Source organism: Parambassis ranga, chromosome 5 (assembly GCF_900634625.1).
Source record: "Parambassis ranga chromosome 5, fParRan2.1, whole genome shotgun sequence".
In the NCBI taxonomy this organism is placed as follows: Eukaryota; Metazoa; Chordata; class Actinopteri; family Ambassidae; genus Parambassis; species Parambassis ranga.
The window spans coordinates 31,160,954-31,180,030 of NC_041026.1; the positions used below are offsets into that span (position 1 = coordinate 31,160,954).

At 41.6% G+C, this 19,077-nt stretch overlaps 1 protein-coding gene across 1 annotated transcript in view; it reads left to right on the top strand.

Annotated features, from left to right (window-relative positions):
- The window catches only part of LOC114435948 (receptor-type tyrosine-protein phosphatase gamma-like), a 234,170-nt gene that overhangs the window by 97,073 nt on the left and 118,020 nt on the right, over positions 1–19,077 (top strand). Inside the window, exons 5-6 of the mRNA XM_028405936.1 lie at positions 1,435–1,501; positions 14,883–15,040. Of these exons, the coding sequence (XP_028261737.1) occupies positions 1,435–1,501; positions 14,883–15,040 (225 nt within the window). The remainder of the gene's footprint in view (positions 1–1,434; positions 1,502–14,882; positions 15,041–19,077) is intronic.

Below are 19,077 nucleotides of genomic sequence, written 5' to 3' on the forward strand. Positions count from 1 at the left end.
ATGTGCAAAGTTTCGTGAGTTTTCGTGCATGGCAAAGGGGTGAAAAATGCAGTTAAACAGGCAGGCTAATAATAATAATAAACACAGCAATTACAATAGGGCCTTCGCACCACTCGGTGCTCGGGCCCTAATAAACACAGCAATTACAATAGGGCCTTCGCACCACTCGGTGCTCGGGCCCTAATTAAAGCTGCAAGCAGCGATGATCGGGCCCTCGCACTCCGCGGGACCGCCCCCTCCCTGTCACGCCGTCCCTTCCCATCCCCGCTCCCCCCATGAGCTGCGGCGATTTTACCAGCGGTGGGAAAAAGCCGGCAGACAGAAGCAGAGATGTGTCAGTGCAACAAATCTCTCAATATATGTAAAAATTGTTAGTGTGCAGTAACCTCCTCTTTACTGTAGGTGGTGCTGTCCACAGATGTCCACAAGTGGTCGGGTCTGTATCACATGCAAAAAATTGGCGACCAGGTTCAACAGTCGCCACCGCTACGGGCAGCATGATACAGGAATCCACACAGGTGTCTCTGTGGGACATCAAATCTGTGATCCTCATTTGGCTGTGTAATGACAGGGAAGGATGCATGGCGAACTCATGAATCGTTGCCAGACTTTGGCGAGCCACAGAGGCCACGCCCTTTAAGTTAGAGAAAAGCTTTTGATAACTTTTGATCAGCAGGTCCTTTAGGCGACCTCCAGCAAATTTCAGGTCAATCGGGTGACCTTCGCACCACTCGGTGCTCGGGCCCTAATTACAATAGGGCCTTCGCACCACTCGGTGCTTGGGCCCTAATAATAATAAACACAACAATTACAATAGGGCCTTCGCACCACTCGGTGCTCGGGCCTTAATAATAAGAAAAAACACTACAATTACAATAGGGCCTTCGCACCACTCGGTGCTCGGGCCCTAATAATAATACCAGCAATTACAATAAGACTTTCGCACCACTCGGTGCTCAGGCCCTAATAATAAACACAGCAATTACAATGAAATGTGTTACTCTGACATCACATGCTCTCTGACTTCAGATGGAGATTTCCTTTGAGAGCTTGTTGATTGCTGTTTGTTCATCCTAATTACACTGCACACATTTTCTTGGCTTTTCAACTGCCCAACGCTCACTTTTTCACATCTATCTTTCCCTCTGTTGTGTTCTTTCATAAATGAATTGAATGTCCATCCTCTTTCATTGATGATTTCTTTTGAACTTATACTTTTGCAGACTCATGCAAATAGATGTGTGTATATGTGCCACCGCCCCAACACAGGTGCACAATGACAATACAAACCACAGGCACAGGCCTCCACACATTACATATTTCATAAACTCTCAAATATATATAAGTATATATTAATCTGTAAAATGAATGCATTAATGAGATATATATTCTGGGAACCACGTGTCTAACAGCAGATCTCTGTGTCATCCTCAGGTGCAAGGAAAGGATAACCCTGCTGTTGACCCCATAATCCACGGTTTGAAGGGTGTGGTCCATCATGGTGAGTAGCAAGCTTGGTGCATGGAAGTTAGCATGGGAGAATGCTACCACCTTTGGCACAGATTTCACTTGGAGTGCTTATCTGATTAGAATCAATGATGATTGATTGTACTGTAGAGGTTGATGGATCATGTAGTGTAGCACTACACCCAGACTGAAACTCAGACAGGAACACGAAATGCAGTGATAAGGGAACAACACTGATGCTCCTTTTTGATGTATTCTTATTAAAACGTGCATAAGAACTTAATCAGTGCTTAAATACAGCCCACTATCACACACAGTCCAGTCTGGCTGTAGTATGAGGACTTCAAGTTTATCAGCTACTTCTCTTCATTTTGCAGCTCTATTTACCTGGATGAAAAACTTCTTGTATGACCTATATTTGTATTTTGAATAAGTCCAGAGTAGATTTACACTCTGATGAGCCATAATATTTGAACTGTAAATTTGCTTTGCTAATTTCCACACACATTTAGGAGGGGGTGGTATTAGCCCAGAGTGCTGCTAAAAAAGTTTCATCACTCTTAATTATGGACATTTTATTTATGCTACAAGAGATAATTCCCAAAGAAGAGTAAGTTAATGGGATTATAGTCACATCTTTTGCACCATTAACAATTTAAATTTACAGAATATGGATATTAATGTTAAAATAGTAACTAACTCTGCATTATCATTACTTTAATAAGCAGCATTTTGAAATGTTAATTGAAAATGTGAATCGTCTGTAGAAAAAAAAAACACACAAACTCAAAGATGTGGTTACACAGACCTTCACTGACCTGTAGTCAGCAGGGGAAAAAAAACATTATGAACGAAGATAACACAACTGACCGTTGTTGCATAATGTGACATTGCTTGTGACATTGCTTAGCTTTTGGGCCATTTTTATAGTACAATTAACCACTGAAGTCTGTGCTATTTTGAAAATTTATGGTGCACACTGGAAACACCACAAAGCCTCCATCCATCCATTTTCTTTTGCTTCTTCTTGTGGTCAGCATAAGCAGGTTGGCTTAGACCTGTCCATGTGTGGCCCCAAGCCTTCCCTTGCAAATATTTGTTATCCAGATATCTCACCTGGGTGAGCAGACCCCATAGGTTGTGGTTAACAAAAAAAACCAAGATAAGCTTGTAGGTTGTCTAGCTGCACGGCACAAAATGATTCATGTCACTCACACAAGTTTTAATCAATTTCACTTTTTTTCTTTTCTTGCACTCTCTACTTCATCATTTGGCCCTCTGTTACATTGGTAATAACTCTGATCCCCTCTGATGACTCTGATGACTAATGAGGGGATGACTAATGTCAAAATCAGCTTCAATTACAGCAGGCTTACTGTACATATTCCATTACCATCTATGCTGGTGTGCAATGTTTGTAAATAATTCCTCTTATTGTTTATTTTACTGCTCTATGTTATATTTGATTCTATTTAACTCTTGCTCTGACTGTCGGTGTTGTATTGCAGAACAGCTTGAAATAAACGCTGCATCTAAAAATGTGGACAGAAGTAAGACAATGTGGAATGGCAGGCTGGCAGGTGTTTTAATCTCTTACCAAACTTGAGCTGCAGGGTAGCTGAGCTTTAATTTTACTGCTCATCCAAAAGCGTGAGCCTTTTGCATGATTTACTGGCTCACGTTCAGCATATCCACACTGTCACTTCTGGGATGATTCATTGTTTCTGTTTTTCCTCACATAACATCTTTTTTGTTCGAGCTGTATGCCCTCAGTCAAAAACTGTTGTCTCCTGCACACAGCCCTGAAGTGCATCCCTCTCATGATCAAAACATTTAGCCTACAGCGGTGATCGGCCTTTCCCCCCCAAAGATCACTACCCACCTTGCAACAACAGAACAGCTTCAGAGTGAATTTTTAGGGCCTTGGCATACACAAATAAAACTTTGATAAAACACCACCTCCATCTCGCTGCCTTGAAAAAAACTACTGTGCCTCCATAATTCATTCACAAAGACCACTCAAGTTCAATCAAGGCCATGATCCAATCTCTCCCACAGCGAAGGTGGTTGGCTAATTTGCTCTCTCACCACCAGTGCTATGCTATGAAGCAGCAGGTGGTTAAATGTTTCACAGCACTCTCCTCTCTTGTTGCTGGGCTTGTCTGGGGGACATGCACCACAGGTCTGCCTCTTCTGTCTCTGTACCTCATGCCTTGTTGCATTTTACATGAAACCTCTCTGGAACAAATGGCCTCTGACTAGCTAGCCAGCGAGCAGTTCCACGCCATCCCTGTGAAATAAGCCCCATAAAAAGCCAGAGCCAGTGACTCATGAAAGGCTGTGATGTCAAAGAGAGGAAGCCTACACAGGGCATGTAGGGCCTATAGAGGCAGACGCCAAGACTGATAATTGGCAGGATGACAGGAAAAAAAAATGCAGGATTTTCTCTTGAAAAGACTAAACATCACACACACCACACATATATAATGTATGTTCTGTTTGTTAGCCCATACTCTGCACCAGTCTAATATCCACTGCTGTTATCAGACTTTAGCCTATATATATTGTATACCTGATGGGCTACTGGATGGGCTACTGGAACAAGAACAAGACACTCTTGGACGAGAGATGACAACAAGGAACTGTTGGAATGCTACTACATTCGGGGTAGCCAGTAACCGGGGCCTGACATGATCCACACCTACTGGCTGAAGAAGCTAACTGGCCTCCATGAGTGCCTGACTCAAGCTAACTGGCCTCCATGAGCGCCTGACTCAATGCCACACACATCACACATGGATCCTGGAATGCCTGGAGCTGTACAACATCTATAGGACCCTAAGGACCTTCATAAGGAACTCAGTGGGGCTGTGGAAAACAACCCTAGTGGCCAACCTTAAGCCAGTTGCACAAGTCTCCATCAAGTGTGGCATCTACCAAGGAGATGCTCTGTCCCTGCTGCTGTTCTGCATAGGCCTGAACCCCCTCAGCCAGATCATCACCAAGACTGGCCTCGGTTACCAACTACGAAATGGAGCAACCATCAGCCACCTCCTGTACATGGATGACATCAAGCTGTATGCCAAGAGTGAGTGAGAAATCGACTCACTGATCCATACCACCAGGATATACAGCAACAACACTGGAATGTCATTTGGACTGGACAAGTGTGGTCGAATGACAACAAAGAGAGAGAAGGTTGTCAAGACTCAGGGAATTGAACTCCCAGAAGGCAGCATAGCAGATGTTGAGGTAAGCTACAAGTACCTTGGAATCCTACAGGCAAAAGGGAACCACAAAGAAGCTGCAAGGAAAGCAGCCACAACCAAGTACCTACAGAGAGTAAGGCAAATCCTAAGGAGTCAGCTAAATGGGAAGAACAAGGTCCAGACCATCAACACCTACGCCCTGCCGGTTATCAGATACCCCGCTGGCATAATAAACTGGTCAAAAGAGGCCATACAAGCCACTGATGTGAAGACAAGGATGCTCTTCACAATGTATGGAGGACTTCACCCCAAATCCAGCATCCTGAGGCTGTACACTAAGAGGAAGGAGGCCGGGGACTGGTAAGCATCAGAGCCACCATCCAAGATGAAACAGCAAAAATCCACGAGTACATCAGGAAGATGGCCCCAAGCGATGGAATACTTAGTGAATACCTCAGGCAACAGAAGCCCGATGCAGAGGAAGAGGAGAAAGAACCATCATGGCAGGACAAGCCCCTCCATGGAATGTACCACTGACAGATAGAAAGAAGAGCTAGAAAAGATGTGGATGGTGAAGGTAACAGTGATCCCCGTGGTAATTGGAACCCTTGGGGCTGTGACCCCCAAACTCAGTAAGTGGCTCCAACAGATCCCAAGAACAACGACAGAACTCTCAGTCCAGAAGAGCGCAGTGCTAGGAACAGCTAAGATACTGCAAAGAACCCTCAAACTCCCAGGTCTCTGGTAGAGGACCCGAGATTGAGGAAGACACACCTCCCAGGAAGGGGTGAGAAGGGAATTTTTATATATATATATATATATATATATATATATATATATATATATATATATATATATATATATATATATGTACACAGCGCTGAGTTCCAGATATTTTAGGCCATTTAAACTGGTGTTGCCGGTATACGACTACTTGTATGTAAAATGACAACCACCATTGTTGCAACTATATTATTTACATTGTAGCGTGTAAAGCATAGGTTCTCAACGTACGGCCCGTGGGCAGAAACAATTCTGGCGGCCCGCAATGAATTATGTGAATTTGTGTTATGATATGAATTTTTCATATACCGGCAACACCGGTTTAAATGGCATAAAATATCCGGAACTCAGCGCTGTGGTAAATTGGTATTTCACGGCTTTGCCTGTTTCCCCAAATATCTCCACTTTATTCATGTTCACCTGAACTGCTGTTTCTGCCGATGATTAGCAGCAAGACCGCTTAAAAACCTGTGTGCGTGTGTGACGCTATGTGCGCTGCAGTGGAGAGCCGTATGATAAGTTCTGCACACTCGTTTCTCATGAAGTGTGAAAAGTCTGGTCCAAATGGATTTTGTTCTTATTTTTGCCACCCCAGGAACAGATTTCTCTGTCCTCGTGGAGTATTTAACAAGCTTATGTCACATCACTCCACCCCTTTCATCTATCTGCGTTCACTCGAAGGCACGAGTGAAGCTGAGTATAATTTAACTACCCCCCCAACAGATATGTTGTGTGAGTACGCTTTGAATACACTCATATTCACTCGTTTAAAAGGGGCACCAACCAGGGTTCAGCCTAGGACTGTAATACTTAAAATTAATAAAATATTATTAAAAGAATCAATTGAATTAATCTCACATCAGAGGCTGTAAATCCTCAGCTTTAGTGACCTCAGTTCTCATATCTCAAAAGAATGCAAAGCAAAACAGCTTGGTCTAAAAGATAATATATTTATTAACTACAGAGTAAAATATGAGATGCAGTATATATGAACACATGTACAGAAAGAGGAAATAAAAATTGTTGGAGTGATTGTGATAGAGAGGATGCAGTTAAGTTTCTATTAAGAAAATATACTACATTGTGAATTGGTGTTTGAATATAAGAATATAATAATTAGAAGTTCGACATCAACCCATATCAAGGTGCAGGTGTGAGGAGGTTGTAGCCTACTTTGAGAAGGTGGTGGCTCCAGGTGGGCTCTCCCGAAGTTGCTAGGCAGCAGATGTCACCGGGCTTGGTGCCAGTGGCATGAAGTTGGGCAGACGTCTTTCCTTCGTAACACCAGTTGGTGTGCTCAGGTTGTAGGCAGCTGATCCTCCTGCTGGATCCTCAGTTGTGGGTTGATGTGAAAAACTAAGCTTCTCTAAAAGCCCCAAAACTATTTCGGATTCAGCAGCAAGGCTCAAGATGACGTTAGGCTTGAAAAAGAGTAAAAAATGCATAAAAGATAAAAAGATTAACCTTCACAAGTCTGGGCCTATTCTGGCCGTTTATGAATGCTTTTGGTTTTGTCTTAATATCCCACATTGAAAATATTACCATACCCATGTTTGGTATCCTTTTCAGCACAACCTCACCTATAAGATCTGATCATTATTTTTAGGTTTAACCTACTCTATTAACATATTGGGCCCCAAAACAAACAAAAATCACTAAATCCGAATGGAAAAAAATACTATTTATAGCTGACCGACTTGTAAAAAGACCAAAATTGACGAGTACGGCGAGAGAAATCCAACGCCTGCCGAGCGCTCTGATCGCTCTTTTATGCTCTGACAAATACTCGAACTAAAACGTATCGTATCTCTGGTTTTACTGGGTGTATCAACATAAAATAAAAACTGGGTGAATGTTCGAAATCTGCACTTTCCAAAGATGGAAAGATCGATGGAAAAGATTGACAGCATTGTAGATGGCAGGGGTTTTTCTGTTACGACGTGTTGAAAATGTCACGTGATACAATCACGCCGGTGTGATCTGGGACTATTGAGAGCTACAACAAACATGGCTCTGTGGAAGTGCTAGGCACATGCTAAAAATAAGCCCTAGAAGGAGGTGTGTACCTCTACTTCTGTCTCATTCTGGGCTGAGCTGGACCGGGCCGGACCGGAAGAAGTCTCTTCATCTTATCTGTGTTGTTAATTTTGCCTCTTCTCTGTACTGTGCATCTGTGCTGTTCTGAGCAAGTTCCTGATCAAAGCAAGTAAGAAGTTTTATCTCAAGCAGATTTTCGGCATATCTTCTTGGTGGAGAGAGAGCTGGTCATCTTCGCACCCAGAGTCAAATTACAAATTCCTTTGTCTCAAAGTAATGTCTAACTGTAGAGACATATGGTTAGAATTAAGGTTTAAATTAAGATTACACATTCAGTATCACCATGACCCATTAATCAATAATAAAGAAGATTATAAGAAGTAATGTGATTATGGCAAATAATACAGTTTCAAATTATAGAAAGGCAAATTAGGCATGAAACATAACAAACAGCTTATCTTATCGCTTGTCTTATTCAAATATAACTTATCTGCTGATAACTATAAGAGGTTAAAATGTCATGGTTTCAGCCAGGTCTTTTATTTTGTAGTTCATTTTCTGTTTGTATTAGTTCTAGTTTTACTAGTCACTTCCTGTTTTATTTTGAAACTCGATCTTCCCCCTGTGTTTCAGTTCTGTTTACTTCCCCTTCCTCATGTGTGCTCCCTTCCCCCACCTGTGATTACCTGCTCCGCCCTAATGTGCTTCACCTGTGTTCAGTTGTCTTCCCGCCCTCCTGTGTATAAAGCCTGTGTGTTTCCTGCCCCTTGTTGCCAGTTCGTTTTGTGAGTCTTCCATGCGACACAGCCGTCCAAGTAGTGTTTCTGCTCTTGTGATTTTTCCCTACGTGTTCTCGAGTAAGTTTTGGATTCTTGTGATTTTTCCCTACGTGTTTTCGAGTAAGTTTTGGATTCTCTTGTGTGTGACTTGTTTTTTTGGATTTGACTACTGCCTTTTTGCCTTTGCCTTTTGGATACCTCTGCCACGTTGACTGATCACCCGTGTACCGAACCCTGGCTTATATTAAAGGAACTGAGTTTGTTTTCACCTCCGGCTAAGTCTGCATTTGTGTCCGCCATCTCACAACCCCTGACATAAAATAAATAATTGTGACACACATTTTTACCTAAGTAATGGCATTGTGGTCAGATGATGAGTTCATAAGCTTAATGGAAATCTATCTAACTAATTTATTCAATCATTAAATGTATTCTTTTTTATTTCTTTGTGTTTTTTTTTTCTTTGTGTTTTTACCTTGACATGTTTCGACTACTTCCTGTAGTCTTCTTCAGAAGTCATGTGATGTTACCGGTGATGTGTCTGCCATCTGATAATCAGCTGGCAGACACATCACCGGTAATATTCAGATAGTATAAAACAAAAATCACATTATAGTGTGAAGTTTTATGACTGCTCTGGTCAGTCTTATCCCATGGTATGCTAGGATGTGAGGAGGAACAGTCATCATTTTTTGGGCAGTTGTCTTCTTGGTTGGTTCATTCAGAGGTAACTTGATGCAAATCAATGATATATAGCTGTCCAAATAAGTGCTTTCTTAGCAGATTAGCCTTTAAAGTCTCACATTTCAGAGCTTACCAATGTAAATATAATCTAATTTCATAGTGGTCTCTTCCTGAGGAATGTTCATTTGTAAGTCTGTGGAGCATCAGAATGAACAGTTTATAAGGTTTCTCAAAGTAAAATGCAGCCATGGCTAAATTTCAACATAACAGGTTTAGTTTGTGTTAATTGCAGTCAGAAAAAAATGAAATACATAAATGCACATATAATGAATGCACATGAGATGCATTCATGGAAGTGAGAGAGTGTGTTGGCATCTCATCAAAGCTAAGCTAGGAAAACCATGGCACATTCACATAATGTACACAGCACAGCTGGAGACAATGTGTTTATCAAATGAGAGAGATGTGCTGGGCAGACGAAGAAGAGTACAATGAATAAGAACTCCAGAAGTCTACATACAGCTCCAAAATGATCTAACCATCACACCAAAGCTGCTATCAAAAAATTGAGGCTGTGAGGAAAAAAGGAGAACAGATAAATAGATGTGTCTGCCCCAAATGTTGGAAATCCTATTGAGGAATGATGAAAAAGCAGCTTAACATACGAACACTGCACATCAGATTGGATATGAAAAAGTGCTTTGGGATTAAAAACCCCATCAGTAAGGGAATGAAAGGCCGTACAGTAGTACAGTCTTCTTGGAGTGTCTATAAAAGTGCCTCAGCGTCATGCTAAAATCAGGGGGAACTACCACAAGCCATATACACCCTTTAAAAAATAATTGCCAATCAGGGTCTTGTAGTCCCAAGTCAGTAGAGACTACATTGAGTGAGATAGTGAAATAATAGACTTATTTGTGCCTGAGAGGAAGAAGGGCTTCATTCCAACACTTTGACATGAGAGCAGAAGGAGCACAGACACTCCAGTAGATAAACAGAGGGAATGACACAGTGCTGACACAGAGGCCTGTGTAAATATACCACTGTATGCTGCACCTGAACTGTGGCAGCATACCAACACTCACTTTGTGCCCCTCTGTTGGACATTCTCCAAACACACACGTCTAAGTCCATAATCCCCAAAAAATCTGTTGGACATGCTTTCCATTTGTCTCCACCTCTCAGACTGATTACACGTCAGACACTTGTATAGAGTTATCAGATAAGTAGCTTCTTGATCACACCAATGGGGTCTGCAGTGTCTTTCACTTCCTGAGCCTGATGTGTTTTGTGCCACGTCATTGAAAACCAGTGGGATCAGAAAGGACAGGTGGTCATGTTTAAACTAGAGCCAAACCATTTAGCATTTAATTAAGTGAAATTGTCCCAACTCTATCCACTATTTCTGGCTACTGGCGCTCACCCTGAATCACACATTTGACATGCATTCTCTGGACATGACTACAGGTGGGTGCTGGTGAACTTGGGTCTGTTTATGCCATGGTTTTATCTTGTTTTTTTTTGTGTTCATCATCATTCACAACTGGCTAATATTGGTTTGAGTTTTTGCCTTGTTGGTAACCTCAGTGGTTATCTTCCTTCATCTTGAGCTGTCAAAGCAGCTGTGGTTGCAAGATTAAAAACATGGATTCAATAAAACTGTGATAGAAGAAAGCATTGTTTTAGCAGTTATGTTAAATGATCTTCATTTTCTGTAGAAAAAAGCAAAGCCTCAGGTTGACTACTTCCTGGAAGAATATGTATTTATCTTCAGAAAAAACAATCTGCTCTTTGGGAAACTACACTTATCTTCTACATATGCACTGTAATTTTTCATTTCTGGCTCCAAGCAGAAACTCTACTAAATACACTGATAACATTACAGGGTCCATGCCAGCCTGTCTTGGTAAAAGTGGTGACAGTACATGCTTCCAGCTTCTTCACTCTGTGTGAGTGTTGGGGTTGGAAAAGGTTCAGTGTTTCTAGAGAGTGTTTTTTTTTAGGTGTAGGTGATTACCTACAGGAAGTCCTCATTGTCACTGTCTGTGTTACACTCCCCTGAAAAAACGGGAGAAATAATTACAACGAGGGTCGTTGTGTGTTTCCTCACTCAGCACTTTACTGGAATGTATTTTTATATAACAGAACACATAATATATAATACCATAATACAAAATCTTATAAAACTATGATAATTCTATAAAAACTCTGTAAAATAAAAGCATATTATTTAAATTATCCTAAACCAAAAGAAACTAATATGTGCTGCTAGCCTCCAGCTCACTGTGGCTGTCGAATGATAGCTTAGCTGGCTAACACAGAAATGCTAACTTGGTTATGCTATTTTCACCGACAAACTCACTCAAACATGACATAACACATACAATAAACACTCTCATACACTTGAACACATTAAAGAAATTATCACATATATTTTTACTTTAGTTTCAACCAGCATACCTGAAAAACAGGAGAAATAATTACGACGAGGGTCGTTGCGTGTTTCCTCACTCAGCACTTTACTGGAATGATTGCTCCACTCAGGTGCAGCAATCACCCTGATTCCCAGTTGCACAACAACGAACACAGAATCAAATAGGGCAAAACTCAAATAAACAAAATAACCATATTCGTAGCTCTCAATAGTCCCAGATCACGCCGGCGTGATTGTATCACGTGACATTTTCAACACGTCGTAACAGAAAAACCCCTGCCATCTACAATGCTGTCGATCTTTTCCATCGATCTTTCCATCTTTGGAAAGTGCAGATTTCGAACGTTCACCCAGTTTTTATTTTATGTTGATGCACCCAGTAAAACCAGAGATACGATACATTTTAGTTCGAGTATTTGTCAGAGCATAAACGAGTGATCAGAGCGCTCGGCAGGCGTTGGATTTCTCTCGCCGTACTCGTCAATTTTGGTCTTTTTACAAGTCGGTCAGATATAAATAGTATTTTTTTCCATTCGGATTTAGTGATTTTTGTTTGTTTTGGGGCCCAATATGTTAATAGAGTAGGTTAAACCTAAAAATAATGATCAGATCTTATAGGTGAGGTTGTGCTGAAAAGGATACCAAACATGGGTATGGTAATATTTTCAATGTGGGATATTAAGACAAAACCAAAAGCATTCATAAACGGCCAGAATAGGCCCAGACTTGTGAAGACTTATTCTTAACTACAACACAATCACATTTCAATCAGGAGAGACTAGATGTTCAGATGGGAAAGAATTTATTGAAATACAGTGAATGAATGAATTAAATGTGCTTTGGCGTTCTAGACCCCGATGTGATGACCGACATCCGAAGGGGGAAAGGACAGGAGATGAGGCCGCTTGGGCAGGAATCCCCCCGGGTCTAGACCTGGTGGTGGTGGTGAAGGAGCAGAAGAGCAGGGGATGAGAGGCCTTGTCCTGATGAGGAACTGGTGGAGCTTGGGGTGGAGGAGGGTTGCCGAGATCGATCCGAAAGACAGCTGGAGAGGAGACGGAGAGATTTTTAAATGAATTGCTGAGTGGTGATTGGGCAGGAGAGGAGCGAGTGAGTTGCTCTCTATTACCCAGCTGATTAGGTGAGAGGCAGAGAAAGAGAAAAGGGGCAAGGGGGCAGGCGGGACGAGAGTGAGGAGGACGAGAGGGAAGCGGTTGGAGGGAAGTGATGAAAGAGTGGAAATAGTCTTCCTGATTGAACTTGCGCCAAGAGCTTCATATCTCAACATACACTCATACATTTAAACCTGTCACACTCCCCTCCACTTTATAAATGTCGTCCTGACATTAACACTTGGGATGAATGGAGAGCAATAGCTGACCCAAACAAATCAATTACAACAGATTATTAATTCTCCAAATTATTACAATCTGTGTATAACAAAGGGCTACACCTTATTTTACACTTATCTACTACACAAAAAATCTTGACACATCCCTGCATATTTCAACAGTCCATCAACTCTTCAGTGGAAAGGTGTGTATAAACACAGTATGTAGTAAACATGCCTGTAATCAAAAAGTTGTTTTTTTTTAATATGATAGAGGTAATCTGACATAGCACCATCTGCAATGTCATCCTATCACAGACTCAGTTCAAGCAGACAGATTTCTTGCTGTTGTCATCACACTGAAACCATGCCAGCAGTCAGTGCTTCCTCAGTTCCTCACAGGAAGCACTGACTGGTCAGCACAACTGTTGTTCAGCCACCAACCCTTTAAAACTGTCAAACTGGATTGTCGTGACCTTGTGATATCAAATGCGTCCAGCTGCCTCTGGAGTACATTTGTCATTAAAGGATTATATTAAATAAAATGGATTATTGTTTGCACTTGTTTAATGATTCTCTCTCAAGAGTCTCCTGAAAAGAGAACACTGCAGAAATACTAACACTGGCTATCTTTTAGGTTCAGGTTGCTACTACTGGGTTGCCAAAAAAGAATGACTGAAAGGAGAACAAACTTTTGACAATGATGAGAGTTATATAAAAAAGTCAGGCTAATGTAGTCATAAAAAGGTGATATAAACATGTCACACACAATTCTCATATGGTACCTCCAGTGTGTGGATTTTTAAGCTTTCGTATCTTGTTAAGACCTTTCTCAGTTTCTGTTTAAAGTGAGACATGCCAAAGCATGTGTTCAGTTCTTTAGATGCATAAATCTTGAAAAAAGGCCTGTCCCGTCATCCTCCATTTCTCAGGTACACCCACCCCACCAACCTCCAGCCCTCTGCTATCAACACCCCCTTCTCTGTCTCCAACTTTTCCTCCTTCCTGGCTTGCTCTGTCGCACGGGTTTGACGGAGCTGATAATACATCTCTAAACTCAGCAGTGGGGAGGCAGCAGGAGATGTGGCTGTCAGCAGGAGGGAAAGAGGAAGAAGGGGGTGAGGGTGAGGAAGAGGTGGGAGTAAGCAAGCAGTAAGCATATTGTTCTATCTAGTAATAAAGGTGCATTGTCTATGATGACACTCTTACTGTCAAGTGACCCGCCCTGCTGCACACCGCATCACACTCGTACACACTCCTTCAGCGTTCCATTCCTGTCACCCTCCCTCCTCACATTTTCATTAGAACAATGGATCCAACACCTTCTCCTCCCCTTCCTCTCATCTCCTCTCATCATTGCACTCCCCTTTGTTGCTGGTTTCTTATTTATCAACCCCTCCTCACCACGTTACACTTTCCTTCACAATTCAGTTCCTCCTTCTTCTCTCCTCTGGTGACAATTCCTCCCTCCTCCTGTCACACTCTTTCTCTTTTCATCATCTCTACCCTGCAAATGCTCTGAGGCTGATGAGTAATGAGGTGTAGAAAATGTATCAATACAGGATGTTGAAGACATTCTAAAAATAAATACCGACAGCTGACATTCAGTCAAAATAAACTTTGCTAAATGTTACACTTATTGGTATCCTTTGTAACATGTGTGAGGTCACTGTTCTTTTGTTATTACTATTATTATTATTATAATTATTGACATTTATTTATTATAGATATCCAATATTCCAGTTTTTGTTGAAATGTCTTCTTTTTAATCTTTAAATTTTATCAGTTTAATATTCAACTCATAATATATATATATATATATATATATATATACACACACACTAAATGTATAACCTGCAAATTATATACCTGCAAATTGTGCAGGTATGTTATACGTATATGGTATATTATACAGGTTATTACAACATGTGATTAGGTTGTATATTTCTAGATAACAGGTTGGATCTCAGTGCAATCAGTATCACTCTGATAGGAGGAGGATAGGAGGCAAACAGAATGCAAATGAAATCAATAGAATAACAGTAGTGTTTGGATGTGTTTCAGAGACCCCAGTCACCGTAGTTTGCAGATGAATAAAGAATGTTTTGTAGATCATGTGGTATTGATTGGAACACTTTGTACTGCCCTCTCTCAAACAGAAAAAGAGACTTTCCTGGAGCCGTTTGTCCTGAAGGACCTGTTGCCATCCTCGCTGGGTAGTTACTATCGCTACACAGGCTCTCTGACCACTCCTCCCTGCAGTAAGGTGGTGGAGTGGATCATCTTCAGCAGACCTATCTATGTCTCCTACAAACAGGTAAGAAGAAAACACAATATTTCTGTTTTATTGTCCGTTTGTTTGTTTCTTTTTACAGTTACTATCACAGACTAGACACAAGCATTGGCAGTGTCTACGCTAATACCTATATTCACAGTGTTGGGAAGAATACTTTCAGTTACAGAATACAGATTACATGCCCTAAAACGTAATTTGTAATGTATTCCGTTATATTACTCAATATGAGTAACGTATTCTGAATACTTTGATTACTCACACACTGAATTGCATTTTAACTGATTAAATGCAGCAATCAGCCCCTGCTGACTACAAAGGACAAAGGAACATTCAATAGAACATGTCTAGACTGTTCCAGCTGACTGCATTCACATCAATGTTATTCTATTTAGAGAAACACAAACAGAACATTAAAGCTGCAAGCAGCATTGTGGGCCCTCGCACGCCTTGCGATCCGCGGGGTCATCGCAGTCTTCTCTCCTGTGCTCTCGTCTCCTATACTCTCCTGTCCTATGCTCTCCTCCTCTCATTTCCACAGATATACAACGAACACATGTTTACAACCAAACTTTCCTGCTACCAGTAGGTGGCGCTATGACCGTATCATCCTATTAGCATGTATATCTGTTCAGACTCGGGTCCATAGCGGTAGTGTAAGATTTTGTCCACATTGCATGAAGTATATGGGTAGTAGAGCGAGTTCCTTTGTAATGGTGACAGGTCAACTTTGAGGCCACGCCCCCGCCACACGGTAATACTTTTGAAAGAGTTTTGGAATGCGTCTATTCCCTATGGTGTCCTGAGTGGACACAGTGAATTTCAGCTCAATTGGATGAAGTATGCAAGGCGTGAAAAGTTTTGCAGCAGGGTCACACATCGCCAAAAATGGCCACAAACTTTCAAATGGCAGACTTCCTGTTGGGTTTGGAGGGGGGGTCCAAGAGACTTTTTTGTGCGTCTTGAGGTGATACATATGTGTGCCAATTTTCATAATCCTGTGTCAAACCGGCCAGAGGGGCTACGCGTACATGTAATTACATGTAGCAACTAATTAGTTACTCCCTAACACTGTACATCCAGATGTGAAGGTTAAATAAGAGGCCACAAAATTACTGCCACGTACGAATTACTTAAAGATGAATAAATGCAAGGAAATATAGTAACAGAATTTTACATAAAGCTAACAGAAACTATTGATAGAGTTTCTAAATACCCAAATAATGTAATATTTTAGAGAATACATAGCATGTAGCATAATACAAGCACTTGGGAATATAACAAATTATAGGGCCAACAATCACAGATTAAGGTGACACACAAAGTGGGGAAACTTTCAGAATTAAAGAGCAAGATACAAGACTCTGAAGCATGATGTGCAGTGAATGGATCACATAATAGCATTTATAAAATAGTTTCATAAGAGTTAATCTGTCTATATTTATCTCAGTGTGTCTTATTGTTCAACCAGAAAGAGAACTACTGTGGAGGAGAATGTTGAGCTGCCACTGTTGACACTACATTTACAATGGTGCTGTGAAGATATATTGACATGTTTGGTGCCGTGAAATTGTGGTAATGAGACAAGTCTGCAAGGGCTCCTTTGCGTTCTTGTGTTGGAAGACTAAAGCTCTGGTCAAACTTTGCTTTTATGTGTCTCTGGATGCAGTAACTACTGTCTCACACACATTAATCAAGAAAATTTCTGTTTTAGCAAACTATTCAATATATCTCACCATGAGACTCTTTAAAAGAAAATGTATTTTGACTTTTATCCTAATAAAAAAATATTTGTGGTTTTCAGCACAGATATTTTCATAAAATATAAAATAAAATAAAATATATCATGCATAAATGCATATGCTTTTCGACAAGTGTAAACTCATTTGCATAACTGGCACTATTTAAATTGTTCCTGTTTGCGGAGTCAGATTGCTGAGTTGCTGTTTGTTTTTCATGTCATGACCCAGCTTCATTGGCAGGATGACAATGTTTAAATCACCACTGATAAAGCTGTCCATTACTGTGTCTGTTTATTTTCAACAGCCCCTGCTCTGTAAATATCCATAAAATTTGTTCACAGTAATTAGTCAACAGCAGGTGTTTATTCTGACAATAGTGACTCATAGGACAGTGCCAGAGTGAATCCCTGAATGGATGCTGCTGTTTGACACAGTAAGGCCCAACACTGAACACCCAGAAATGTAATGTATGCATTATCTTTATTCTATAGATGTATTTAAAAATAATGGAAGTGAATGGTCAAGTTGGAACACTTACCATAAGACACTTATAATCAAAAAAGCCATGAAGAGGCAGAAATTAAGGTGTAGCCGTTCACGTAGCACCTTATATCCACAGTCTGCAACTATACTACAATGCACATTCCACTACATATTTAATATACACATACAATATATCTTGTCTTTAGCTGTTTACAGTGGTATCTCGTCCATTGAATGATATTAGGCGTAAACACATCTGCAGACATTTACTAGTTAGTTCCCATGTCTGCATGACATCTCATACCATGACAGGAAATGATTGAATGATTTTTAATGCTTTACCGAGTGTCAAGTCTGTAGCAGTTGCGGTGAATATTTTCACACTTTAGGGGGCGCTGCAGAGCCATGCGGCCAAGCCCGCCAATGGTGACAGCGTCAAGTCGCCATTTTCGGGGGGGTCAAAATCCCGATACCATGAGCACAAGGAGAATAGGGAATAATAACTCCATGTTGGGCTGTCTTGGCTGACACGCCTCTGCAACATTGCATGGCATTTGGGGCAGTGCCACTGGACTTGCAGACCGGAGTGGTGGTCCCTCTTTCCAAGAAGGGGGACCGGCGGGTGTGCTCCAATTACAGGGGAATCATACTCCTCAGCCTCCCTGGGAAAGTCTATGCGAGGGTACTGGAGTGGAGAATTCGGGGTATAGTCAAACCTCGGATCTCGGAGGAACAATGTGGTTTTCTTCCTGGCCAAAGAACACTGGACTTGCCCTACACCCAGGGTACTAAAGGGTTTGCGGGTTCGCCCAACCAGTCCACATTTGTTTTGTGGATTTGGAGAAAGCATTTGACCATGTCCCTCTTGACACTCTGTGGGAGGTGCTCTGGGAGTATAGGGTCTGAGACTGTCCAGTCCCTGTATTCGCAGATGGCCCTGTCCCTGTTGTCACCAGTTCTGTTCATAATTTTTATGGACAGAATTTCCAGGTGCAGTGAGGGACCGGAGGGGGTCCGGTTTGGGAAATGACAAGATTTCATCTTTGGTTTTTGCAGCTGAGTGTAAAGTGGTGAGGATGAGAATGATCACCTCCAAGTCTGAGGCCATTGTTCTCGACTGGTAAAGGATGGCTTGTCCTCTCTGGGTGGGAGGAGAGCTCCTGCCCCAAGTGGAGGAGTTTGTGTGTCTCGGTGTCTTGTTAACGAGTGAGGAAAAAATGGAGTGGGAGATTGACAGGCAGATTGGTGCAGCTTCTGCAGTAATGCGGTCGCATTGTGGGTCTGTCATGGTGAACCGGTCAAATTAACGGTCAATCTATGTTCCTACTCTCACCTATGGTCATGAGCTTTGGGTAGTGACCCAAAGAATGAGATCACAAATACTCGGGTGGCCTGGAAACACTTTGGGATTCCCCCGGAAGAGGTGGAAGAAGTGTCTGGTGAGAGGGAAGTCTGGGTGTCTCTACTTAGACTGCTGCCTCCACAACCCGGCCCTAGGTAAGCGGTTTGAAGATAGATTGATGGACCTGAGGATGGACACACAGTTAACTAATCACTTCTGTTTCCTGTCCTGCTGACTGAGTTTAAGCAGCTGCCTCTCATGTGGCGAGAGAAGGTACTGCATGAAAATGATCAAATTGCTCACTGAGATGGAGACACTGGAGATGCAGAGGAAACTGCAGTGTCTTTTGGATGACAGCTATTTGTAAGTTGTAAAGCTTTGGTCAATATATGGACAGCGCTGAATACAAACTTTGTGATCCCTAAAAGGAACAGGAAGAAATGACCAAAGACAGTGGTGTGAACATAGCCACGGTGGTACCAACATAACTGTGT